General features: G+C 34.8%; 1 protein-coding gene and 1 pseudogene across 1 annotated transcript; one reads left to right on the forward strand and one right to left on the reverse strand.

Moving 5' to 3' along the window:
* Positions 1 to 3,026: 3,026 nt before the first annotated feature.
* LOC149229240 (flavonoid 3'-monooxygenase CYP75B137-like) lies at positions 3,027 to 4,980 on the forward strand. Its single transcript, XM_089375795.1, has 2 exons — positions 3,027 to 4,018; positions 4,143 to 4,980. Exons 1-2 carry the CDS (start codon positions 3,074 to 3,076, stop codon positions 4,758 to 4,760), a joined length of 1,563 nt encoding a protein of 520 aa, XP_089231921.1. The 5' UTR covers positions 3,027 to 3,073; the 3' UTR covers positions 4,761 to 4,980.
* Positions 4,981 to 19,086: 14,106 nt separating this feature from the next.
* On the reverse strand, positions 19,087 to 20,073 carry LOC149229241 (RING-H2 finger protein ATL2-like; annotated as a pseudogene).
* Positions 20,074 to 27,866: the final 7,793 nt, after the last annotated feature.

The raw sequence follows: 27,866 nt of genomic DNA on the forward strand, positions 1-27,866 counted from the left end.
AAGGTTTGAATTTCAATTAGTTTTGAAATTTCTAAATAAATTTTATAAAGTTCCTTAAAGTTCTCAAAAAATTAAATATTAAACTAAATATTTTGAAAATCAAAAATAGATTTTGAAATTTGAAATTCTATTTTCTGATTGGTTCATTTACATGAAATGACTAATTTCATGGGGTTTAAAATTGAATTCTCAGGATATATATATAAAACAAAAAATAAAAAAAAAATTATATGCAACCAAGTGTCCTAACATTTAATAAAAACTACATATCAAATCTAAATATTTTTGAATTTTGTATTGAATATTTAAAAATTATTTAAAAAAAAAACAAAACTTATTTTAGGTAAGATGAATATTTCACAGATGTCTAGAAGCATTCACCTTGACCTTTAAGGCAAGAACATCATGAAGCATTTGCCTTGACCTTTAAGGCAAGAAAAAAAACATTTATAATGTGATGTGTGATATCTCTAAACACTTTTTATGTCGTTCAACACACTTATAAAACTAAATTGTTTCAATTCAATACAGTGCACACATAACATGGTAAGATGAATATTTCACAGATGTCTAGAAGCATTCACCTTGACCATTAAGGCAAGAACATCATGAAGCATTTGCCTTGACCTTTAAGGCAAGAATAATGTGATGTGTGATATCTCTAAACACTTTATGTCGTTCAACACCCTTGATAGAACTAAATTGTTGCAATTCAATACAGTGCACACATAACATGGTTATTTATGTACTCTTTTTTAATGAAACAATGTTAATTTCATATCGAATCACACAAACCCAATTTAAACAAGTTTGATCGTTAAAATGTACAATTCTTTAAATTAATTAATAACTAACTTTTCTTTGCAAGAGGTTGTAAATACATAATCTACTTATTGATCAATGTTGTTTAACACCATTGAATTAACAATGGATAAATTTTTTTAAAATAACATTAAGTTTATATGAATTCACATAAACTTTAATATAAATATGCTTGGTTGTATATATTTTTAAATAGATTAATAGATTTTTTAATGATGATGTAAATATTTAATTTACATATTAAAATTATTTTTTTATTTTACTAAACAATAATCTAAGGGGTTCATCACAAAGAGTGTCTTAACAATGCACTCATTCAATGCACTCATTCATCATTATTTATAGGGAATTTGGACCGATGGCCTATAGTACCAAAGAGTTCCTTAAAATTGCACCCATTCATCATTAATCCAAAACCCCATGTACAAAGTACTATGTTTATCATTTCCATAAACACCACCAATTCTTCAAACAATCCTAATTGTATTTTAAAAGTCATCTCTCATTTATTTTTTAACTTGATATGGATATTGTGTAATCAAAATATAAGTTAATCTTTGTAAAATTGTTGATTTCTATTATCTTTTCAAATTCTTTAGTCTAGTAGTGTTGTTTGTTAATTTCTTTGAATTTTTCCATAAATAATACTTTCCCTCATTTGTGATGGTTCTCTTAGGTTAAGTTCCTTTGAATTCATGTTCTTTGATTCTGACAAAAGGTAGTGGAGTTAAAGTTATCTTCTCATTCATTTACAAGTTTCGAGACTTCAAACACCCATAACCGTCATATTTCAAAATATTTTGGTTTCATTAGGAATTAAATGAATTGTACCCTCCTTATCTCTTAAATCTTCAAAGAATTTTCCATTATCTATTACAATTCCATATTATAAAGGTTTGGGTATGTCAAAAGTTAAGTTAATTGGGCATAAACTAATGTTTCATTTCAAATGTGATTAATTTTCGTCAAAGCTTGTAACTATAATGCATGTTAGTAAATGGTGGGAAATTGAATGATTAATGTTAACTATAAGGATCAATACAATAATGGGAATTGCCTCCTTAGTATGAATGGCCTCCTTAGTAAGATTAGGGTAAATCATAGATTGCAACATGGAAATCCATTGCAGTATTAGATCATGATTATTTGATGTATGTAGGAGTAAGTGGTGATACACCTTGACCAATAATAATCAGACATGTGAACATGTGATATTGGTAGGATCTAGATTAAGTAGTACTAGGTGAAGATGTCATATGGAAGATTGCAAGGAAACCACAACATCATTGTGATTTTGGTGGCTTCCTAGTTCATGTAGGGGTGGAGTATGTGTGACATCAATTTTTTAATGAACTTAAGGTTTGATTCTTTTCATCTGACATTGGTAGGATCTAGATCAAGTGAAGATGCAATATGGAAGATTGCAAGGAAATTACCTCATCATCCTGATTTTGGTGGCTTCCTAGTACATATAGGGGTGGAGTATGTGTGGCAACAATTTTTTACTGAACTTAAGATTTGATGCCAAATCCCCACCAAAATTCCATTTTAATAATTGGATAATGAATTTAATTATAATTATTTAAATTAAAATATTTATTTAAATTTATTTATTTACTTCAACCATTTAATTTTTTTTTAAATATAATATTTTTATAATTAATTTATTTATAAATTTTTAATTTATTAATTTTTTATATTTTTTATATCAAAAATATTGATATTGCATTTCAAAATTTATATATTTTTAATTTTTAATAAATTTTTTACAAAATAATAACGATAACAATAATGTTTAAGTTAATAAATAACTATTAATTACTTTTTACATTGAAAAAATAAAAAATTAAGTAGCAACCCTCAGTCTTACACTCCTTCCATTATAGCTTTTACCCTATACCTGACTGGTATGTATTTGAGTTTGATGTAAAAAAATTATGTTGAAAGCTCATCTTTACCTTTATTTAGATACAGTAACGGAGACAAGCAGATGAGAAGATAAGACACAGATTTGTTGGTGGCCACCCATCCAATTGTAAACCTTTATTATTGAAGTATTTTATAATTATTAGAATTGAAGACTGACAGAAATTACTGTTTCATTTTCTTTGTCCAAAACTTCCTGAATTAGGAATTTAGTCTACAGTGGAGTAATCTAGAGAAAGTGAGATGGCATAATTATGACGCCATTCGCTATATTCAGAGATTATAAATTTATGTGGCTGGTTCACACATTCGTTCACAGACGAGAATGGAACGAACGCTCGATTTTATGGAGGGCTGTCTCATGGTGGCCATTGCTGCGATCACCCTGCTCGCAATATGTCACTACACTAAATTCCTACTATTCCACAAGGCGGGGCACAATCTGAGCATGCCTCCGGGGCCTACTGCGTGGCCCATTATTGGACACCTCCATTTGCTCGACGCGAAGCGACCTCTTCATCAGACGCTTTACCATCTGGCCCAGACCTATGGGAGCATCATCCTCCTCAAATTCGGGTCTCGCAATGTCCTGGTAGTCACCTCATGGGAGCTAGCCAAGGAGTGTCTCACCACGCACGACATGAACTTCGCCTCCAGGCCACGGTCTGCGGGAGCCGAGCATTTGGGTTACGATTGTAAACTGCTTGGCCTTGATCCATATGACCGCCGGTCTCAAAAACTGCGCAGGATCTGCACGTTGCACCTTCTATCTCCTTCCAGAGTGGAGGCGTCCATCAATATTCGAACAGAGGAGATGTCAAAGTTTGTGCGTGGATTGTTCGAGAGATGCACGCAGATAGGAATTAGGGAACGCGAGGCTTCGGCTGTTGTGAACGTGAGAGAGATTGTGGTGGAGCTAATATTTGATATTATGGTGAGATTAATCCTCACTCGCAAAAGCTACCTGGGCAGCGAGGAAGAGGTGGAAGAATTTAAAAAGATAATTACCGTCAGCACTAGCGAGCTGCTGGGAGCGTTTAATTTGGGGGATTATATTCCATTCCTTAGATGGCTGGATCTCCAGGGCTGCGAGCGGGCGATGAAGAAGTTACACAGGCGAAGGGACGAGTTTTTGCAGAGAGTGATAGAGAACAGCCGCCTTTGTATGAAGAAGGAGAATGACGAAAGTCTGATAGATGTGCTTGAACAGTTGGTGGACAAAGCCAAAGATTTTTGCAGCGAAGATGCCATTGTCAAGGCCACTGCTATAGTCAGTACCCTTTCAACATCAAGCCAGTTTTAGCCCTCTCATCATATGGGGGCCTGTTTTACCTTCTTTGAAATTGGTAAAGTTTTTAGGAAGCCTTGTAACTGAGATGTGTTTTATTTTGCAGAGCATGATGATCGGAGCAACGGATACCTACGCTAACACAACGGAATGGGCTATGGCAACGCTGCTGCAACGCCCGGATGTGCTGAAAAGGGCACGGGAGGAGCTGGACGTCATAGTTGGAAGGGAGCGCGTTTTGGAGGAATCGGATCTCCCGAAGTTGAAGTATTTGGACGCGATCGTGAAAGAGACTTTACGTCTCTATCCAGTGGTGCCTCTGCTCCTTCCTCATGTTGCAGCGGCCCCGTGCACAGTGGGAGGGTATTATATACCGGAGGGCACGGAGCTTCTGTTGAATGCGTGGGGTATACACAAAGACCCAGCTGTGTGGGAACGCCCCCTACAATTCGAGCCGGAAAGGTTTATCAACAGTTCGGTAGACGTGAATGGGCATGATTTCAAATATATACCGTTTGGTTATGGGAGAAGGGCGTGCCCGGGCATGTGGGTAGCCATGCGAATGCTTCTGCTTACTGTGGGAAGACTGTTGCAGAGTTTCGATTGGAGCATTCCTGAAGGAATTGAAGGAGTCGACATGAATGAGGGTCGTGCCATTTCACTGCATAGAGCTGTGCCGTTGGAGGCGGCCATCAGGCCCCGTCTTCCTCACCATCTGTATTGAGTCATTACCTCCCCTGATCTGATCTGTGATGTTGATGAACTGAGAAACAAAGGTACGCTGTTCTCACATCTCTAAAGTTGATCTTCGGGGTTAGCTACCGTTTCGGCTGACCGTCCAGAGTCGTATTGTTAGTGTCGGAACTGTCCTTTCCAGACCTTTGAAGCCATACATATAAATGGTTCGTTGAAGTATTTTATTGGAATGGTTGTTGACAATATATTGGAGATAATAATACGGTTACGGTATTTTAAACAGTTACGATAATTTATTGGAGTACATATTATTTTTGCTTCAGCCCAGATGGATTTCAAACTTCAATGTGACGTTTTACTTTCTTACATTATAACATTACTCTCGTCAATTGACCTCACCCGATGACTTACGGGGGTATTTGTTTACAATATATTTAATAATATTATTGAAATTTTGGGTATTGGTTTACAATATATTTAATAATATTATTGAAATTTTGTAGATTTTAATTGATATTTTTTTAATTAATGAAGTTATTTGTTAAAAAATTAGTTAAAGTGATTTGGTGAATAATTTGTTTAAATAATTATATGAATTTAATATATAGAAAAAAATGATAATATTTTAATTAATATAATAATAACAAATAATTTATAAAAAATAAAAAATCTTAAAAATAAGAATTATATTAAAAAATATTGTTTTCATAAAGCTTATAAAACTACTATGTAACACTGAGCTGCCCTGCATTCTTTCCTTTAATATAAAAAATGTGCAAGTATAAAATATTTTCTTTAATATAATCAATATAAAAAATGTGAAGTGTAAAAAAAAATTACTAATTGCATAAAAGATTATAAAATTGTAATATAACATTAAGGGCAACCAAACCTAGTCTGAGAAACAGAGATAATCTCCTCTTGCAATACGGTGTTCTCATAACTGTAAATTAGATCTTACGGGTTAGCTCCCATTTGGTCTTACTTCCATAGTAGTATGTTTAGTCATGTAAGTGTAAGAGCAATCATTTTCTTGAGATTCTATATGTGCCCGTGGGCCGTTGGAAGGAGGGTCATGGAGGGTTGTTCGAAATCTTGTTTGATCTATATATAATTTTTCCAGCATATTCCATTGGAATTGAATTCATCGAAGCAAGTATGGCGAATCTCATAACGTTATACTGAAACTAAATTTGCCCTGGAATTTAGATATTTTTTAGTTAGGTGATTTTCCTGTTAAATTAATTGAAATATAGAAAATAGAAATAAAAGAGATATATACCATTTAGAACGAGCATATGTTACTATAAAGTTAAGTAGACTTGTGTCTGGAATTGTTACAAATTAGCATTTGCATAAAAGAAAATGCAAAGACATGTTGATACTGTTTCAGTCTAATTATTATTACATTCATTCAAATAAATTTTATAAACATTTTAGAAGATATAAAATTTCATATTTATAAGATACTAATATGTGTGTAAATTTTATTTGAGAGTTTTAACACATTATACATGTCATGGTAATCATTTACATGAATAAAATAATAAAATGAAGAATATTTGATTTGACTCAGTTGGATGTTCATGTTGAGCTTGCCTCATTGAATTCATCTCCAAGCTAATTAGGAATGACTCCCTAACCGTCCGAGCCCAAGTATAACCATTCGTAGTCCCAAGTATAACCAGTCGTAGTGTGTCAAGGTTACATGTAGGTCTAGCAGTCTCCAATAAATCAAATAATTAGTTGTTTCTTTAAGTACTCTTGGGTATGTCTTTCACCGCACTCCACCAACCAGTGGTAGTGTGTCAAGGTTACATGTAGATCTAGTTGTCTCCAGTAAATCAAATAAATCCAATAAATAGTTGTTTCTTTAAGTACTCTCAGCTATGTCTTTCACCCCACTCCAAAATCCCCTAGGGAAACAAAAATAAATTCCACAAAAAAAACCAATTAGTACTAGTGTGTCAAGGTTACATGTAGATCTAGTTATCTCGAGTGAATCAAATAAATCCAATAAATAGTTTTTTCTTTAAGTACTCTCTAGTATGTCTTTCACCTCACTCCAAAATCCCCTAGGAAAACAAAAATAAATCCCAAAAAAAACAAGAGCCCACTTTCTTGTACCCCTTTCCTCATTTTTTAAAGACAAATAGAACATATAATAATTTTTCAATTGAGAAAAAAAAAACAAACAATTTTCAAATCAAGCTTGATTTTTTTATTTTTAAATTTTTATACCTTTCTACAACAAGCTAAAAAAACTTTTGAAAGACAATAACCACTTGAATTTTGAAGCCTTGTGAGCATATACAAATAATATTATATAAAAAGAAACAACAACAAAACAATGTGAAAGTATTAAAGTTTTTATTCACTTGCTACTGCAAAAAGGAAATTATGTGGTGTCATTAACTTATGAGGATTTTTTTTTTAAGATATTCTTATATATGGACATTAATAACTTGATACGAGTACATTTTTTGTTAGGAATTATGAATTTGTATTCCAATGTTTACGTGAAATTAGTTTCTAATTTTTTTTATAGTAGAAAATAAACAAAAGAAACAATAAAAATTTGATAATTTACTAGATTAATGCATGAGTCCATATTGGTTGGAACTTCTCAATTTGTGTTCCAATGTTGACATGAAATTAATTTGAAAGTTTTTAATAATAACAAAAATAAAAAATGATTACTTACATGAAATTAAATAAAAAATAATAATTTCTTTTATAAATATGGTTAATGTATTTATAATTTACAATATATTTGAAATTTTATTTTTTTCTCAATCAATATAAACATTTTTCCAAGAGAATAAGTACATAAATTTCATATTTCAAAACTCACTTTATATTTATATCTTAATGCTCACCAAAATGTTATGTACATGCCGCTTAATGCTCACCAAAATTTTATGTCCATGTCGCCCTGTAACTTGTAGTTTTATTTTCTAGTTTTCCTTGGTAATTAACCTATCTTATTTTGGGATAATGTTTTGAAAAGTAGAAGACAACTGTAACTTGTAGTTTTATTTTCTAGCTTCCGGTGGTAATTAACCTATCTTATTTTGTATATAAAGGTAGAATACGATTGTTAGTGATTTGTGTTTCAATAGGTTCCCTCATTACTGTAATTTTATTTTGATAAAAGTAAAACTACTCTAGTATTTTTGGAAAAAAAATGATATTTCACATTTTTCTTCTGAAAAATTAGAGAAAAGCTTTATTTCCAAGATGTGCTTGAAATTTAATATATATAATGAAACTTGGGTCCTTGCATGAGGAGATAATGTTTTGAAAAGAAGAAGACAATTGTTAGTGGTTCATGTTTCCATAGGTTCCCTCATTATTATTATTTTATTTTGATAAAAGAAAAACTACTCTAGTATTTTTGGGAAAATTGATATTTCACATTTTGCTTCTGAATAAATTAAAGAAAAACTTTATTTTCAAAATGTGCTTGAAATTTAATATTTATATACAAAATAACATGGTAAGAAATGTGGGTCCTAGCATGAGGCCCACGTGCCTTCTTCGGCAACTTTGGTCCGAGGGGGAAGCATGAGTTATGTCGAAGAAGATTGAGTCAATTTTGGGTTTCATTTACTCAAGTTACTGTTGTTAGTTGCAATCCTTTACCTCTCCTTTTGCTCTTGATGCATATTCATAAATGTTGTAGGGTTTTGTTCATGAAGCATAATCATATTGAAGAGGATTTTTTTCCTCAATGTTTTTAACTGCGGTTGATGCATATTCATAAATGTTGTAGGGTTTTGTTCATGAAGCATAATCATATTGAAGAGGATTTTGTTCCTCAATGTCTTTAACTGCGGTGAGAGTTATGTTGCTCTTAGCTTGACGAGAAATTAGGAAGAGATCAACATGTAAGTCTATTCTCAACAAGTTTATCCATGAGCTCGGAGCACATATGTCATGAAAACAATCCTTGAGAGAGTAGAATTTGCAATAGATACCAGAATTTTAGGTTATGTACCATGTTACCATTAAGTCAATGACATGGTGGCCAAGAAAATGAGCCATTCTCTCTAATAAATGGAGGGAGGCATTTATGTTTGTTGTCAAACTGACTTTCACCATCTCCATCTCGACACCAAGTTAATTGTAAAGGTTAAGAAAATAGGGATTTATGAACCTTTGAGGGTTTTTTTTATATTGTAACTATTATTTACTAATTATAACATTAATAGATTAATGTTCATTCTAGTAACACAAACTTGAAAGGATTTTCCAAAAAAATAGAAAATTGATCAACTGTATCTTATGCAAATATGGTTTGGAATCCATATATCCTCTATTGTGATTAGTTATCCATATGCTATCAAGTATAACTGGAAATGGATTTTCTCACTAGTTATATTGTAGATGATTGTATGAAGATTACTCAGGAAATTTATATGTTTGTTTAGCTCGTACAACTCATATTTCAATATGTTTGTCACATCCAATATTTTCCTCTGGTTTCAAATTTTTCTGTTAGAGGTCAAAAATAGAGAATCTTGATCCATCTTGTTATTGATAAAAATCAAGATAAATTTGAACTCATATTTCAATATGTCTGTCACATCCAAATAGTTTCCTCTCGTTTCAAATGATCTGTTAGAGGTCAAAAATAGATAATCATGATCCATCTTGTTATTGATAAGAGGCTGGGTTATTTTGATGTCACAACCCAAGGTCATAATTCTGTGTGTGGGGTTGGTCGTTGGCTTCTTGTATGGTGGCTAGGTTGTTGTATATGAATAATTCACATGACATTAGGTTTAATATGGTGCTGGGCTAAGGACTAATAATTAGCTTATGGCTCTGAAGTCTAATGAAATTGTCTGTAGATAAATGTATCCACACCTTGCAAACATTTGGGAATTCAATGCTTGTGGTAATTTGGATGATTGCTAGATTCAGGTTGAACAATTTGATATTACAGCCTATTTATAAGTAGGTGAAGCTGATTGTGTCGATTGTTCATAAGTTATAACATTTCGTATCATCTTGTCTATTCCCAATTAAATGCAGGGCCTGATCGAAGGAATACGGTTTGAAGAACTTTGGTTTGCTGATGGAATCTATTTGTGATGTTCAATGCTATGAAATAACTGTGACAACCTTTGCTTGAGTTACAGTCGTAAAGCAGTGAAAATGGTGCTCTACAATTTTCAATTTTACACTGTTATTTTAATATGAGGAAGAAAGTAATATTCTCTTTTTTAAGAAACTACGCGGAAGGATGTGGACCTGTGGTCATTGTTTTGAAATGAGGTCAATGTACTAGTTACTACTGGCAGAAATATTCAATCTTTTGTTTGGACATGCTTGGGAGTCTGTAGCAATACATTGTTGGGGGGATATTGTGAATGGATTGATAGTAGTTCTCATGTCGTAGTTTGCATATGCAGTTCTGTAGTTTCAAGTGCCACTTCGCATGTTCATTGAGTGCAGGCAACCATAGCTATATCTACTTTAGGTGCCGCATTGGGGTCAGTTGCTGCTGTGCAAGAAATACTACTTAGATCTTAATATAAGTGAACCTATATTAGTTGATGTTGTGCAGGTTTCAACTTTAAAAGTTTGTAGAATGTAGTATTCTTCTAAAGATACCTCATATCTGAATGTTGAATATTGGGAAGGATTGGGAGGGTTGTGGATCTTGTGACCTTTAAGATACCTCATATCTGAATGTTGAATATTGGGAGGGCTTGGGAGGGTTTTGGATCTGGTGACCTTTTATTTTTGTGATAGAATGCATATTTTTGACATTTTTGAAAATAGTTTAGTCCTCTTTTGCGCAAACCTATAGGAAGTTCTAGTGATAATATGGATTTGCAGATCTTAGGACCTGTATACCTCTATAAATAATGTTCATTTTACGCAATGCTTCCTTGAAGTTTTACTCCAGGCAAATCTATAGATTGCAAAGAGTGCTCCCTTTCCTCATTGTAAGGGGTCTATACTCATTGTAAGGGGTCTATACTTTCAGTTTTTTGATTGAATGATGTGAGAATTCTTGTTTGTGACACAAAGGTGTGAAGGGATGGAATTTGAAGGGAAAATTTCCCATCATAGGGTGATTTCCCGTAGAACACAGTTACAAAATTTGTAAAACCGTCGATATTTTTTGTTAAACCTATGAAAACAGGTGGGAAGGAGTGAAAACAGTCAAATTTGAAGGGTGGGTCTCTTTTTAAATTCCAATCTCTTGTGATATGTTGTAGAAAAAATTGTTCTTACTGGTCTGGCCCTTAAAACTTATGTTCATGACGCTTTCATTCAAACAAAACACTGTAGCTTGAGATGTTGTGACAGTGTTGTTGAGCACTGTGACAACTCATGCTTTAGATATAATGCCCTGATGGTCTGGCCGTTAAAACTTATGTTCATTACGCTTTCATTCAAACAAAAGACTGTAGCTTGAGATGCTGTGACACTGTTGTTGAGCCTGTTGGGTATTTTTAAATGGAGAAATACCAAAACCAAATAAAAATATTCACCACAGAGACAATGCTCTGTTTACTCTGTCCAGGATCTTTTGCAGACAACCTCTTAAAAAAAAAACTCACTCAGAACACAGCATTACACAGTCACAACACATTTCTATTAATTTAAAACTGAAACTCTGTTACATATTTCTTCCTCTGTGCAAAGAGGGAATTACAAAAAAAACTACTCTGCTGCTCTCACAGATTTTCCACTGCTGTGGATATTACATAAACAGTTTTTCAAAACATACCTCTGTTTTTCAATGCCCGACAAACATTACAGCACTGCTGTGCATATACAAAAAGATAATAGCACTCTCGTGCGTAGCCACCACTCACAACACACTAAGCAAAAAAAAATTACACTAAAAAAAAACTACACGTAAAGCATTTTCATTTAACGTATGGCAGCATGCACAAATAAAAAACATATAAAAAAAAACGTTCCCATAACTATATTAAAGACATATAAGAAATATGGGACGTATGCCCATCCTCTCAATAAAGCCTCCACCTAAAAACTACGACCAACCAATAAAACCATTAATTCTTCCTACGGCGGTCAACCTTTTACTCCACGCGGGCGGAGGGCAACTTCGGAGAGTCAACGGCTGAGATCACGCGCCCAGATCACTTGGCTGATCCAACGTGGTTCGCACACCCTCCTCCGGCAAACCAAACGACTTTTACCGTCCGGGGAAAGTGGTTTTGGGCGTTCGTACATGGGACGCGTGGCGGCAAGTGAATGTGTTCGGAGCCTTCCTTACGGAAACAACCTTTTCGGAAAAGCGGTGCGATATCCCTTCAGCCGGTTTGTGGTTTTGTTTGGTGGTTTTCGGCTGCGTTGAAATTACACATTTAACACTCCCCTTTAATTTCAACAACTGGGCATTCGGTCATACCCAGACACTTCCTCAAAAATTCAAAGCTTTTCTGATCCAGCGGCTTTGTCAAGATGTCCGCAACCTGTTCTTGGGTCCTGCAATGTTCTAGGACAATTTCTCCATTGTTCACTAACTCTCTGATGTAGTGAAACCTTGTGTCGATGTGTTTCGTTCTCTTATGAAATACTGAATTCTTTGACAAGGCAATAGCTGAGCTATTGTCACAAAAGACCACTGTTGCTTTTGCCTGCTCTTGGCCTAAGCTTCTCAACATTCTTCTCATCCATACTGCCTGACATGCTGCTGCTATAGCTGCCACATATTCTGCCTCTGTTGTACATAGTGCTACAATGGATTGCTTCTTAGAAGCCCATGAAATGGCTCCTGAACCCATATTGAAAACATAACCGGAAGTGCTCTTCCGATCATCTACACTTCCAGCCCAATCGCTATCTGTGTACCCAACCAAATCTGAATGTTCTGAGGCATGATATAGAATTCCAAACATTTTGGTACCTTTGACATACCTCAAAATTCTCTTTGCTGCTTGCCAATGTGCCTCCTTTGGCCTCTCCATAAATCTGGAAATTAAACTAACAGCATACATTAAATCAGGCCTAGTTGCTCTTAAATACATAAGGCTGCCCACAATGCTTTTATACAAGCTAGGATCAAAATCCTTGCTGTTGTCCTCTCTGCTGAGCTTTAATCCCATTACTGTGGGAGTGATTGCTGCCTTGCACTCTTGCATGTTAAATCTGCCCAAAACTTGATTTACATATCTTGCTTGAGATATAAAAATTCCTTTTTCATTTTGATCTACTTCTATGCCTAAGAAGTATCTCAAGAAACCCATGTCAGTCATTTCAAATTCATTCTTCATGACTGATTTAAAATTCTCAATAAGATAAATATCATTTCCAGTGAAAATAACATCATCTACATACAAGACAACAATTAAAATTTTACCATCCTTTTCCTTGATGTAGACTGTGGGTTCTCCTTCACATTTGTCAAATTCATTCTCCAATAGATATGAATCTATCCTGCTGTACCATGCTCTTGGCGCTTGCTTCAGCCCATAAAGAGCTTTCTTCAATTTGCACACTTTGTGCTCTTCTCCTTTCTTCTCATAGCCGAGAGGCTGTTCAATGTACACCTCTTCTTTTAACACTCCATTTAGGAATGCTGACTTCACGTCCATTTGGTAGACTTTCCATTTGTTTTGAGCTGCTATGGACAGCACTGCTCTCACGGTTTCCATTCTTGCAACCGGTGCGAAAGTCTCCTCATAATCTCTCCCATACTGCTGCTTGTAGCCTTTGACAACCAGCCTTGCTTTATGCCTTTCAATCTTGCCTTCAGCATTGCTCTTGGTCTTGTAGACCCATTTCACACCAATGACTTCTTTGCCTTTTGGTAGCTCAACCAAATCCCATGTTTTGTTTCTTTCTATGGCATTCATTTCCTCATCCATAGCTTCTATCCATTTCCTATCTTTGATTGCATCCTCGAAATGAATAGGATCATCAACATGACAATACAAGGCAAATAAGGAATTCATTCCTTCATCATAAATTTCACTTAGATTTCTAAACTTCTTACCTCTTTCACTTGGTGTGCAAGTGCTTGAAGATGCACTTGAATTTCCTCCTTGTGGTGTGCTTGGAGAAGCACTTTCATTTATCCTCAATGGTGTACCTTGCTGTTCTTGTGTTGGTGCTGCTGTTTGGGGATTCATTTCAGCCACCTCCTCTTCATCTTCATCATGAGGCAAACAGCTTTTAATGTTCACTGTTTTCTCTATGCTTCCATCCCAAGCTTCCTCTTCAATGAACTGAACATCCCTGTTGACAAAGAACTTCTTGGTAGATGGAATGTACAACCTGTAGGCTTTGGATTCATCACTGTATCCAATGAAGATGCATTTCTCCCCTTTGCTGTCCAACTTCCTCCTTAGCTGATCCGGAATGTGTGCATAGGCCACACACCCAAAAACTCTCATGTGGGTGACTCCTTGCTTTCTCCCACTCCATGCCTCTTCTGGCACTTTGTTCATGACTGCTTTTGTAGGACACCTGTTCAAAATATAAACTGCACAATGTACAGCTTCAGCCCAATACTCATTTGGCAAATGCTTTGCCTTCAACATGCTCCTTGCCATATCCATGATGGTCCTGTTCTTCCTTTCAGCAACTCCATTTTGCTGTGGGGTGTACCTGGCTGTAAACTGTTTATGAATTCCATTTTCTCTACAAAACTTTAGGAATTCATTGGAGATATACTCACCTCCTCTATCAGTTCTCAATACTTTTATGTGCAGCCCGCTTTGGTTCTCCACAAGTGCTTTGAAGTTTTGGAATTTTTCAAAGACTTCACTTTTGTTCTTGAGGAAATATATCCAAGTCTTTCTTGTAAAATCATCAATGAATGTCAAGAAATATAGGCTGCCTGCTAATGATGGAGCTTGCATTGGTCCACACAAATCTGAGTGGATAATCTCTAAGGGTACCTTTGCCCTTATGCTTTTCCCTGATGGAAAACTCTCTCTATGTTGTTTGCCCAATATACAACCTTCACAAAGGCTGTCCGGCTTCTCTATCAATGGTAATCCTCTTACCATTCCTTTTCTGCTCAATAAGTTTAGACCTCCAAAATTTAGATGCCCGAATCTCAAGTGCCATAACCAGTTTTCATCCTTTGGCACGCTTTGGAAGGCCTCTTGGGTGACTGCTGCCATTTCCTTCTTGTTCTTCAAGTCTGCCCGGATCCGGAGAGGGAACATCCTGTTCCTTGTCATCTTCACTTCAGCAATGCATCTTTTGCTGGGTGGTATGTCCATGATGGTGCACACATCATTTACAAAGTAAACATTGTAACCCTTTTGGATAAGCTGTCCAACACTCAATAGGTTACATCTCATTCCGGGGACATAGTAGGCATCTGCTATGGTTTTCCTTTCTCCTTGTTTTGTAAATATTTTTACCTCCCCTTTTCCCATAACAGACACTTTACTATCAGTTCCTAGTGTGACCTCTGATTTCAAATTCTGATTTAAGGCTGAAAAGAGGGCTATATTCCCTATCATATGGTTGCTGCAACCTGAGTCTAAAAACCATATGTCTTCACTATGTGTTTCAGCCATGTTACAAGCTAACAGGACATTTTCTTGACTGCTGTTTTCTCTTGTAACATTTGCATTTTGTCTGCTGTTCATATCATGCTGTTTCTTTCTACAATCACTAGCATAATGTCCATACTTTTTGCAATAATAGCATTGAACATTAGATTTATCATACCTTTGTCCTTGAGCATGATACTGATCTCTTTGTTGGCTGCTGCCTTGACCTTGGTTCTGATTTGGATTGCTGCCTCTTCCTTGTGCATTTGATGGGTTGTTCCTTCCACCTCTGTTCTGGCTTCTGCCTCTTCCTCTTCTGTTTCCACTTCCTTGACCTCTTCCTCTTCCAAAGGACATCTGGGTCTTGAAGGCTTGCTCAAGGGATGAGTTTTCATTCCTACTCAACCTCTGCTCATGAGTCATCAGAGATGCATGCAGCTCATCAACTGAATAGTTTGAAAGATCCTTTGTCTCTTCAATGGTGGTGACTATGGCATCGAACCTTGAGGGTAAGACCCTCAATATTTTCTCCACTATTCTTCTATCTTCAATTGTTTCTCCATGAGTTCTCATTTGTGTAATTACACCAATCACATGAGTGAAGAATGATTCAATGTTGTCTGACTCCTTCATGTTCAAGTTTTCAAAATCCTTTCTCAGCATTTGCAATTTTGCTGTCTTCACTCTCTCCATGCCTTGATAGGCTGTCTTGAGAGTTTGCCATGCTTCATGTGATGTTGTAGCTGCTGCTATCCTTGGGAATATACTCTGGTCCACTGCTTGATACAACAAGACAATGGCCTTTGCATCCTTCTTCCTATTGAGCTTCAGCTGATCCTTCTCTCCCTGAGTTAATGCATTGAACTCAGTTTCATCTGCTGGTTCCTCAAACCCATATTCTACTAGTTCCCATATATCTTGAGCGATGAACAAAGCTCTCATGGTTATAGACCAGTAGTCATAGTTCTTCCCATTAAAGTGTGGGAGCTGGGTGTTGAACATACCCATGCTTGTGCTTGCCATTCCTTGCATCTTGAACTATGGTTTTAAATCCTTGACTGTGATTTTTTTTAAAAACTGACTGTCTTTAGCAATAACAAGAGAAATGCTTTTGGGGAATACCTGAATCCTTCGCTGTCTGAGTCTTCTGTCTGCCTGAGAGGTTTTGCTGCAGCAACAACCTTCTCCCTTCAGCTTCTTTAACTTCTTTAAAGAGCCTAAGCCTGCTCTGATACCACTGTTGGGTATTTTTAAATGGAGAAATACCAAAACCAAATAAAAATATTCACCACAGAGACAATGCTCTGTTTACTCTGTCCAGGATCTTTTGCAGACAACCTCTTAAAAAACAAACACACTCAGAACACAGCATTACACAGTCACAACACATTTCTATTAATTTAAAACTGAAACTCTGTTACATATTTCTTCCTCTGTGCAAAGAGGGAATTACAAAAAAAACTACTCTGCTGCTCTCACAGATTTTCCACTGCTGTGGATATTACATAAATAGTTTTTCAAAACATACCTCTGTTTTTCAATGCCCGAAAAACACTACAGCATTGCTGTGCATATACAAAAAGATAATAGCACTCTCGTGCGTAGCCACCACTCACAACACACTAAGCAAAAAAAAAACTACACTCAAAAAAAACTACACGTAAAGCATTTTCATTTAACGTATGGCAGCATGCACAAATAAAAAACATATAAAAAAAAACGTTCCCATAACTATATTAAAGACATATAAGAAATATGGGACGTATGCCCATCCTCTCAATAAAGCCTCCACCTAAAAACTACGACCAACCAATAAAACCATTAATTCTTCCTACGGCGGTCAACCTTTTACTCCACGCAGAAACTTGATTTGACGCGGGCGGAGGGCAACTTCGGAGAGTCAACGGCTGAGATCACGCGCCCAGATCACTTGGCTGATCCAACGTGGTTCGCACACCCTCCTCCGGCAAACCAAACGACTTTTACCGTCCGGGGAAAGTGGTTTTGGGCGTTCGTACATGGGACGCGTGGCAGCAAGTGAATGTGTTCGGAGCCTTCCTTACGGAAACAACCTTTTCGGAAAAGCGGTGCGATATCCCTTCAGCCGGTTTGTGGTTTTGTTTGGTGGTTTTCGGCTGCGTTGAAATTACACATTTAACAGAGCCCTATGAGAACTTATGCTTTAGATATAATGCCATGATGTTATGGATATGAAGTTCTCATTGGCTATACTTTCTATTCATGATGTTTTATACATAGAGGAGATTGTAGTTGTTTTTGAATTTTGAGTTCCTAGGAAAGTTTGTGGATCTGTAGAGTCCTTAAATATACTAGTAATTTTTTAAAATGCTTTAATTCTTCTTTCGGCAGAAGTACAAGAAGTTTTATGAGTGCTTGCATGCCTCTGGGTTATAATAGAGACTGTTTTGGGAAGGTTCACAAAGGTGTAGACAATGCTCTGTACACTTATAGAGTGCTAAGAATCCTTGCATGTTTTAGTTTTGTAAGGGGTTGAACCGTTAATCTATTGTTTTTTGTTAAATGTTTTTTGTTAAATGTTGTACAACATGGTGTAATTTTTACATATACCAAAATTTAAGCTTAATTGTAGTGATGCATCTATAATTAATTTCTATTGTGGCGACCCTGCATTGTGGCTGGTTACTTACAGAAGAGTGTCAGCCTCACTAAAGATCATTACTACATTTTAAAATTTTGACAAGACAAAGACATCATAGCTAACGAAAATCATCCCATCAAGAATATGTTTGACCTCCATAGTTAAAAATTTCAAGAACTAGACCAAAACACCATTATGACTTGTAAAGATTGTTCAGAGGTGGGAAGTGTAGAAATAGAGTTGTGAACCTAATTTCAAGAACTAGACCAAAACACCATAATGATTTGTAAATATTTTCCAAAGGTATGAATTATAGGAATAGAGCTTTGTCCCTTCCCAATACTATGTACACAACTTATAATAAAATGTTATGAATGAATATATTTGACCTCCACAGTTGCAAATTTCCAGCAATAGACCAAAACATCATTATCACTTACTTGTGAAGATTGTTCAAAGGTAGGAAGTGTAGGAATAGATATTTTTCCCTCCCCACTATGGTGGTCACAACCTGTAATAACATGAAATTCATATACTGCATAAAATGCAAAGAAATCAATCTAGATGACATATTGGAAAAAATACCAAACCCCCAAACTAGACATTTATGCATCCCACGATTTCATGTACTTACTCATAAGCCATATATTTACTCATAAGCCATTGTTATAAGCTTGAGCATATATTATGTTTTCTAGACTAAGATTTTTCATATCCTGGGTATGTTTGAGAGCTTTGTTCAATGCTATGTAATGCTTCCTTTCAAAATAATACATACAAAACACAACAAGTAGCAGTGCTGATTATTAATTTCAATAATGAAAAGGAACCAAGTACCCACCATAGTACCCACTCTCTGCAAGGGGTTTGGGCTTCAAAGTGGAAAGCCTCAAGACCCTTCCAAGGCCTAGGGTGTTGTTGGGTCCTCATTCCCAAGAGAAGAGTCTAGTTGGTGATTCATCAGCAACAAGAGCCAACCCAAATTAGGTCATGACATGGACGGCTATTTGGCGTACACAAAATCACCTTGTGAGACAACTAGACATAGAGATAAGAAATACCCCTCGTTTTATAGAGAATACAACCACTGTATTCCACCATCCATATCGGTTGTAATATCAATCCTTGGTAGAGCAAAGTTTTGCAACAACTCTATGACTAGCATATTTACACAATTCCTCCAATGGTAATCCTCATTGAAGTAGAAACCAATAAACCCTAGCTTTCAACTATCCTTGGCTCTCGGATGAATCCCCTTGCTCAATGTGAATATTTCTACCATCATCTGGACTCGGTGGAATGACCTTCTTGCCTTTGCTTAAGAGCCTTTTGAATGAACGGAGCCGAATGCTGGGGGATTTAAGCGATTGCCCAGTTGGCGAAAACATCTGTTGGTCATCGCTGCAGAGTAGCCTGGGAGAAGAAAAACTGTCCATTCTTCGGGGTATATCAATGATGATTTTGTCGAGGGTTTTACGAGAAGTCGATGTCGCCCCTTGGTCGAAGACCACGAAGTTCGACATGGAAGAAACCCTGTTTTGGGTTGCCCAGAAAAGCATGTGGGTGGGATAAGTTGGAGACTGCAGAACCTCTTCATGTCTGCACGAAGGGAAGAGGTCGGATTCCATGGAAATCGATGCGTTTCTCTCTGAAACGGTGGGCAGCGACACCTGATGATTTGTTTCAGAGGTGCCCGCCGACGTTGTGTCCTTATTGCCTACTAGAACCACGACATAATCGGCGACCGTGTCGGGCAGGGCATTAGTTCGACACAGTGGACAAGTCGAGTGCGAGTGGAGCCACATGTCGATGCAATCGATGTGGAAGTTGTGGTGGCATTTAGGGAGTTGTCTCGCCTTCTCGTGCTCCTCAAATTCGTACAAACAAATGACGCATTCGAGCCCCTCTTTTTGATTCTGTGATTGATAGACGAAAACAGGAATCACTTATATAGTTGACTTGCTGAGGCCGACTCTTTGGAGCCTCGGGGGATCCTGCTGTTCAATAAAGTCAAGACGACGGCGTCGGAAAGAACCCCTGCGCCACAAGAAGTAGCGCGCGTAGATCTGTAAACCGAAAACGAAGAGAACGACCGCGAACAGAAATAGAATGGCGACAATCATGATTTTCCTGCCAATGGTCATCGCCGTCGAGTAATTCGCTGCATTACCCCCGTAATAGTTATCGTTCCTGGTGAAGTTATCGTAAGAATCCATGGCCGGATACGAACTCGACATTGAAAGCTTTCTCGATGATTGCTGTGATTCTGTAATGCTCGAGCCGACTCAGAGGTTGCCTTATATGCAAAAGAACGTGCAATGAGAAGGGGAACCCAAGGTGTCTGGAGTTAATAGGTATGAGAAGACGGAGGGAACCCTCCTCTTGCTGTTACTGCGGCTCAACTCTAAGGAACCCCTCCGGCTCAGCTCCGAGGAATGGCGTCGGGTTGAGGGCTTCAAAGGGAATATTTTATACAAGCGGGAGTTGGGTCGCTGCTCCAACTTGACTCTTAAGAACGACGTCAGGTTGAGGGCTTCAAAGGGCAGATTTTATGCAAGCGGGAGTTGGATCGCTGCCCCAACTTGACTCTAAGGAACGACATCGGGTTGAGGTCTTCAAAGGGTAGATTTTAGGCAGGCGGGAGTTGGGATGCTGGGTCGGAGAAGCGCGAGGTAGAGGTGGTGGAACTACAGAGGCGTCGGGTGGTAGAGGCCATAACTAAATGGTGGGCATGTAGGCAAAGTGATCCACTCCATTCGTGCCATGTGTCATATTTTTATTGGCTTGAAGGACAAAAATGAAAGCTTTTGATTGGTGGGTGAACATTGTTTGCCCACCTCAATCCAACAAAGAAAAATATTTCCACATAAAATCTAATTATAAAAATTGTAAAGTAATATACACACATGTGATGAGATTTTGTTTTACCGAATATGTCGGAAGTAACCATGTTTTTAAAATATAAAAAAATTAAAAATATTAATAATTAAAAGAATACAAATAGTGTCGTAAGAAATTAGGGTAAAAGAAGCACGATGATTAATTCATTACACCTAAAATTTATTAGATTTAGATCGATTTAACCGAGCGTAAAAATGAATTTCTTATAAATAAAAGTCATAAACATTGGCATAAAATTGAATTCCGGGTACACAAACATCATTAAGCTTTCCTCCCTACATATGCAAAAACAAATATCTCCTGATCTTAGTTGTTGTGGCTTTCCTCACAACCAATGGTGGTCTTTCTAACTGTTGTCGTAGTTTCCCTGGTCAAAGGAAGGGCTTTGATGGAATGTTTTCTTCTTTAGGTATAACGGAAGCGGAAGGGCTTTGATGGAATGTTTTATTGTTTAGGTATAACGGAAGCGGAAGGGCTTGGATGGAAGGTGTTTTTTTTAAAGGAAATTAAAGGGTTTTTTGTTTAGGTATAATGGAAGGGTTTTGATAAACAAAGATTATTTGTATGTTTATTATTATTATTAATATATATATATTTATGGTAAATTTTTAAATATTTTAAATATTTAATGCATATAAACATAAATGAGTTAAATTGATCATTTCAGATTTAATATTTCTTTAGTTTATTTTTATTTTAATTGATTTGCCAGAGCCATTGCATTTATGTTGACTTGGAGATCGAATTATATTTTAAAAATTTAATGTATATAAATATAAATTAGTTAAATTGATCATGTCATATGAAATCATCTGTCAACTTAGAAAAAAAATCACATATATATGTATCCTAGTTAGCGATGTTGATTAGTTCATAGACAAAGGTTATATATCTATATATATATATATATATTGGTGAGTGATGTTATTACTTTACAGACACAGCTAATCGCTTACAACAGTACGATTCTATTACACCTTTAAAGCCAATTTTTGAGGTTAGATACCATTTGGCCACACCATCCATACGCAAAATTAGGGGCTCGATATGGTTGTGGGGCATTGAAAAGAGGGACATTTGTTCATTGTAATTACATGGAAAAGGATGTGCGCTAAATTGTCTGGAAGACACATAGACTAAGTTTGTGTTATTGGAAGTAATGCTTCCATGTGTTTTAGGTTATTGTGTTTTATCATTGTGAGTCCCTAGCTGTGATTCTAGAAGTTTCCCTATATGTATGAATTTTCTATGAGTCATAGATCCACCTTTTTCGGATCTTAACATCTAGAATTTGGTAATCTATAACTATATATATAATTTATTATGTGCTCAATAAGAACATAGTGTGTGATTTGTTGTGTGTATAATCGCTCTTTGACATCTCTCTAATTTATAGCATGGTATCGGCTCCCAACATGAAGCAAAGGAAACGAAGATGTGAACAGAAGGAAAACAAATGGCGTGATGTATTTTTTTTGGAAAGTAATTCTCCAACTCAAATTCACCCACGTCAACAAACACATGCAGCCCCGTATGTTGCAGCTAATGATAAAGGATGTTGGAAAATGACTTCTTCACATCAAGGTTACCACATTCTCCATGATTTTGGGGTGGATCCTGGATCCATGTCAGAGATGGCCATGTCGTGCCTTCGGAAAAGTCAAATGAAAAACCAAGCTCGACATCAAACTAGGGAGTCTGTGACAGATCTCTCTCTGGCCATAAAATCAAAGGGCCAAACTGTTTGGGGCAATGCAATAATTTGCAAATATATATTTTAAGTCCAGAGGGGATTCCCATGGAGATCAATGTCTTCCAAAGCCAGACTCTACAAACTGAACATTATTGGCCATACCTCAATAAAACGTCACAAGGAAGGCTATGGAGGCAAGGTTAGGACCTGTCATAAATGATATGATGTTGTTGCTAGAGTTTTCACAGTGAGCGTTGGTTTAATCAGGATTTGCATAGATTAAATAAAATGCATTGGTTTTGTCTGAGTACGTTTTTGGTATTTTGTTACATCATAAAATTGTTTGGTGTGATCTGTAATTGTAGTATGTTATTATATTGTGAAAAAATAAAATTGATCCAAAACCAAAAATAATGGGCCAACTATTGAATAGAATAATGTGACTCGTCATAATCTGAGAGAATTAGTTAGAAGTAGTTCTTAATAAGGTCAATATGATGTGATCCATCATGCTCCGAGAGCGTTAGTACAGGTTATCTTACACTAGTTCAAGTTGTAGAATTGTCTCATGAGGACATTTTGTAACCAAAATGTTATCCTAGATAATTGATCAAGGCTTTGAAGTGTCATGGATTCAATAGATGGTGGCAGTTACATAGGATGGCTTAGTATCGAGATTGACTCGTTGCACTCTACGAGGTTGAGAAGCGTTAATTCTGCAAAGTACGTTAATGATAGTCTAAAACAGTTATTTCTTAAACAAATCAAGTGGGAATATCAAAAGTGTGGTAAGAAAAGAGCGGAAACTATGAGATTTTAGTTCTATTGATGACCATATCAGACAAATATGACAAAGATTCATTTATTGTTGTAATGTGTTTTTTTTATATTTGTTACATGTAATGATTAAGGGAGGGTATTGGAAGTAATTCTTCCATGTTTTTTAGGTTATTATGAGTTGTCATTGTGAGTCCCTAGGTGTGATTCTAGAATTAGTTATTTTCCTATGTGTATGACTTGTCTATGAGTCATAAATCCACCTTCTTCAAATCTTATCATCTCGTAGTTGCTAATCTACAACTATATATGTAATTTATCATGTGCTCCTTAAGAACATACTATGTGATTTGTTGTGTGTATAACCACTCTTCGATATATCTCTAATTTCTAGTATCTGTGTGCAATGTAATTTGGTTTTAGATATGTCAATGTGATTGAAATTGTATGCCAACATAAATTTATTTGTTAAATTATTCCTACAATCCACATCTTAGTTCGCACTAGATATAAAACATTGTATGGATCTTTTACTTATATTAAATTTGTAGGCTAGTGCCATCTATAATATATATATGGTAGGGGTACCAGTGAGTGCCATATGTGAGATTAATCATATAAAGGTACAAAAATCAAAATATAGTTATACACCGAGGAATATCGTATGTGATATTAATAATATAAGGACTCAATAATCAATATATAGCTATAAAAATTGTTGTAGCACATTTTACACTTGAATTTCAGTATAATCATTCTAAAAATTGTAATTATAAATACAATTATTCAAAAAATAACCAATTCTAAAAATTGTAATTATAAATACAATTATTCAAAAAATAACCAATTAAATTTATTGAAATAATAATATTAAAATATAATTGATTTAATAATTATATATATAAAAGAGATTTAAGTTTATAATTTAAAAAATTCATATATTGTAGCTTCTTTAATATTATGAAATTATTTATAACAATTTTCCCATACATATTTATATTGTATACTATACATTTAAATATAGATATAGAAAAATAATAAAATGCAAATATTTTCGTTAGACTTTTGCATATGTTCTATGCACATTTTTCCCATACATATATATTTATATTGTATACTATGCATTGAAGTGAGATAGAGAAAAATAATAAGATACAAAGATTTTTGTTAGAGATTTGTATATGGTCTATGCATTTAAAGCTTGTATTTATTTATTGGTGTTCTTATTTTCTCTCACACGTGTTTTTTGCACAAATTGTTTAAAAAAAATTATTATTGCGCTCGAAAATATTAGTGTTAACTATTCATACCTTATTTATATTTATGTATTTTATTTTGACAAAATACTTAATCAATTGGCGTGATATTTCCATTTCTCAAAAATATATTCATATTATTTTATTTTAATATCATAAAAGAAATTAGTGTTATAGAGCTCAATAATTTATATGTTCATTGTTTTATTTTATTTTTAGATTTTAATAATTAATTTTAAAAACTCATACATTAATTTTTATTTTATTTTCCATTTTCTAACTATTTCATCTTAAAATATTTTCTTTCCTTATATTATATCTTATTTTTTCTTATTCATATGCTTTATTTTAATAATATATATAATAAATTAACACAATTCTATTCTAAAAACAACGTTCATATCGTATTAAAATGATTGGCACTTTACACATGATGACCCTGCAATGCAATACTTTAAGGAATAACCTTAACCAAAAAGGAATATTCATATGTTTTTTTCATAATAGATATAATCAATTCCCATCACTCTGCTCTAGAAACAATATCTTAACAACATAGAATAAGGGATTTTAATAATAACCATTAAAATTGTTTAATTTGAAAAAAATAAAAATAAAAAAAATTCAAAAGTGTTGATACTTTACACCTGACAACCCTGTAATGTAATGTTTCAAAGAACAACTTCAACTAAAAAAATCAGTTTCAGTTTTAGATTATAAATAAGAAATAAGAAATTAATTAATTAAAAAAATACTTAAAAATATAACCATTTTAAAATCTATGAGGTTGTTGGAATGACCCAAAAGGCATGCATTTGGATATAAATTAACTATATATATAAAATTAACTTAAAAAACGCAACATATAACCATTTTAAAATTTGTTCTCAATTTACATTGTATAGGTTCCCATAATGGATGAGAAAGTTCCCACAATATATTCCGTTTAAGGAAAAGAATGCATTTGGATATAAATTAACTATACATAAAATTGTTGTTACTTTAGGTAAATATATGAACTTGTGGCGTATTACACAATGGAATGTTATCATCAATATTCTTTGATGTTTAATTAATTGATTCCATTGAGGGTTCTTTAATGCCCAAGGGGTTTTTTGACAAGGAATTTTTTTAGTTTTAATTCACTTGATTTTATATTGGTATTTGAAAGTTTAAATATCTTAATTAAGGAAGTAAGGATAGGTAATTAAAGGGATTACAATATATAAATATGTGATGGAATGTTATCATTAATATTTATTATTGTTTAATTAATTGATTGTATTTAGTGTTTTTTAATGTTTAGGGTTTTTTTTGATAAGGATGTATTTTATTTATTTCATTTTATATTCGTATTCGAAGATTTAAATATCAGTACAAGAAAAAAGGACATTGGTGAGAGTCAAAAAATGTCACTATAAGCTCATTGCTGATGGTCAAAAGAGCTTTCTTCACCAAATGTGGCATTTCCAAAAGTATAGGTGTTGTGGCGACATTCATGGTTCGTCACCAATAATGATTTATAATGATAGATAGTGACCACCACCATTTCATATGAGCAATAGTGACAAACCTTAGCCTCCATCACAAAGAAATTTAGCATCACCAAAGGTGGCATCGCCAAAAATATAGGTGTTGTGGTGACATTCAAAGTCCATCACAAATAATGATTATCATGATGGATAGTGACTGTCACCATTTCATTTGAACAACGGTGATTTATGGTGATAGACCTTTCAGAGTCGTCACTATTGATGCATATATATGGTGGTGGTCATTAATCGTTACCATTTCATATTTTGGTGAGGGTCGAAAAATGTCACCATAAGCTCATTGGTGATGGTCAAAAGATTCTCCATTCCCAAAAAATAATTGTCACTATTCCATATGAATATCAGGGCATGATGGAATCAAACCACCAACCTCCTACTTGTAAAGTAGGTGCTCTTCCATTGAGCTAGCACCCTTTAAAGAAATAGACTTTAAAAAATTAAACTTGGAAACTTTATAAATTGTAAATTATACAACTTTCAATAAATTATAGAACTTTGTAAAGTCTTTGCAAATATTTTACTAAACAAGAAAAATAACATCGAAGTTGCAAGTCTCTACCTAATGGTTATGGTGGTTATGGAAGTTATGGAAAGTGGGTGGAGGGAAAAATAGTTACGTATAATATACTCAATATGTTCAATTGAATACTCAATTAGAAGTGAAACTTTGAAGACATTTATATAGCCTATAAATGACCTATAATTATCAAATCTAAAATCTGCAATTACACCAAATATTGATTTCTAACCTTGTGAATCATGTAAATTTATTGCAACAACATAAAAATTTGCCTCTAAAAAACTGATTTGCATGCCAAAAAGTAGAAAATTGTGAGTATATATCGCACTAGTTATAGGGTCTACAAAACTAATTGGGAGTGCTTCTCATTATTAATTAATTCAAGATGTCAAAATACAATGATCAATAACAATGATCCTAAAATGTAACCACTAAACAAATGTTAAAATTGTAAGCACAAAGTTTGGCTAATATTCATTACACCAAAAAAATATCGAAGGGGCATTCAAACACTTCCAAATCCACACCAAATACAAGTATCCAAAGATTCAATTGCATGAACACAAAATAATCACTTTCTACCTCTTAATGATAACTATGTCCTGCCACAAGTACTTCAACTAGCAAAGGGGTGTGAAGACAATTACCTCAAAGTAAAAAGAACTACACAATACAAAAATAGACTTTAACCCCATTCTACCTTTATAGAATAGATATAGGGGAATAACAAATGATCTATAGAGACGAGAATTATAGTGGGAAAAATAAAGATGATAAGAAAAAAAATAACCAGCAAAGAAATCTACTAATTTGAATGTGTCCACATGTAGTCAGATTATAGGAAACAAAAGAACTCGACATGATTGATTATACACTTAATAAAATGGAATTTACTTCTTTAGTAAAAAGGAAGAAAATCCCAACCTCTTTTCTATTGTCCTCTGGAATAAATCCTCTATGTATGGCATTGGGGTTTTGTACTACACTCTATGCTTACTCTCCAACATTAAAACAAGAGTGGTTGTAGAGGAAGCCAGTCCTTTCCAACTTGATTTTGTACACCGGCATACTACACTACTGGTGCCTTTTATACTTCGTCTTCGGAACTCTAAATCAGGTAAAAGAAGGGGACTTTATGAAAAGGAACCTAAAGAAACAATGTTATCATCAACAACATAAACGCAATCTACCCTTGTATTCCATATTTGTGTAAGCCGTTGATTCTTTTGGAAAACATTGCAGCAATAAATTATGCAAACCAAAATCCAATGAACGAGCATTAAGGCAGAACAACCTTTGAAGTGCAATA

Source organism: Pinus tabuliformis, chromosome J, assembly GCF_031772625.1.
Source record: "Pinus tabuliformis cultivar Carrire ecotype Pingquan chromosome J, CPIR1, whole genome shotgun sequence".
NCBI classification, from domain to species: Eukaryota; Viridiplantae; Streptophyta; class Pinopsida; order Pinales; family Pinaceae; genus Pinus; species Pinus tabuliformis.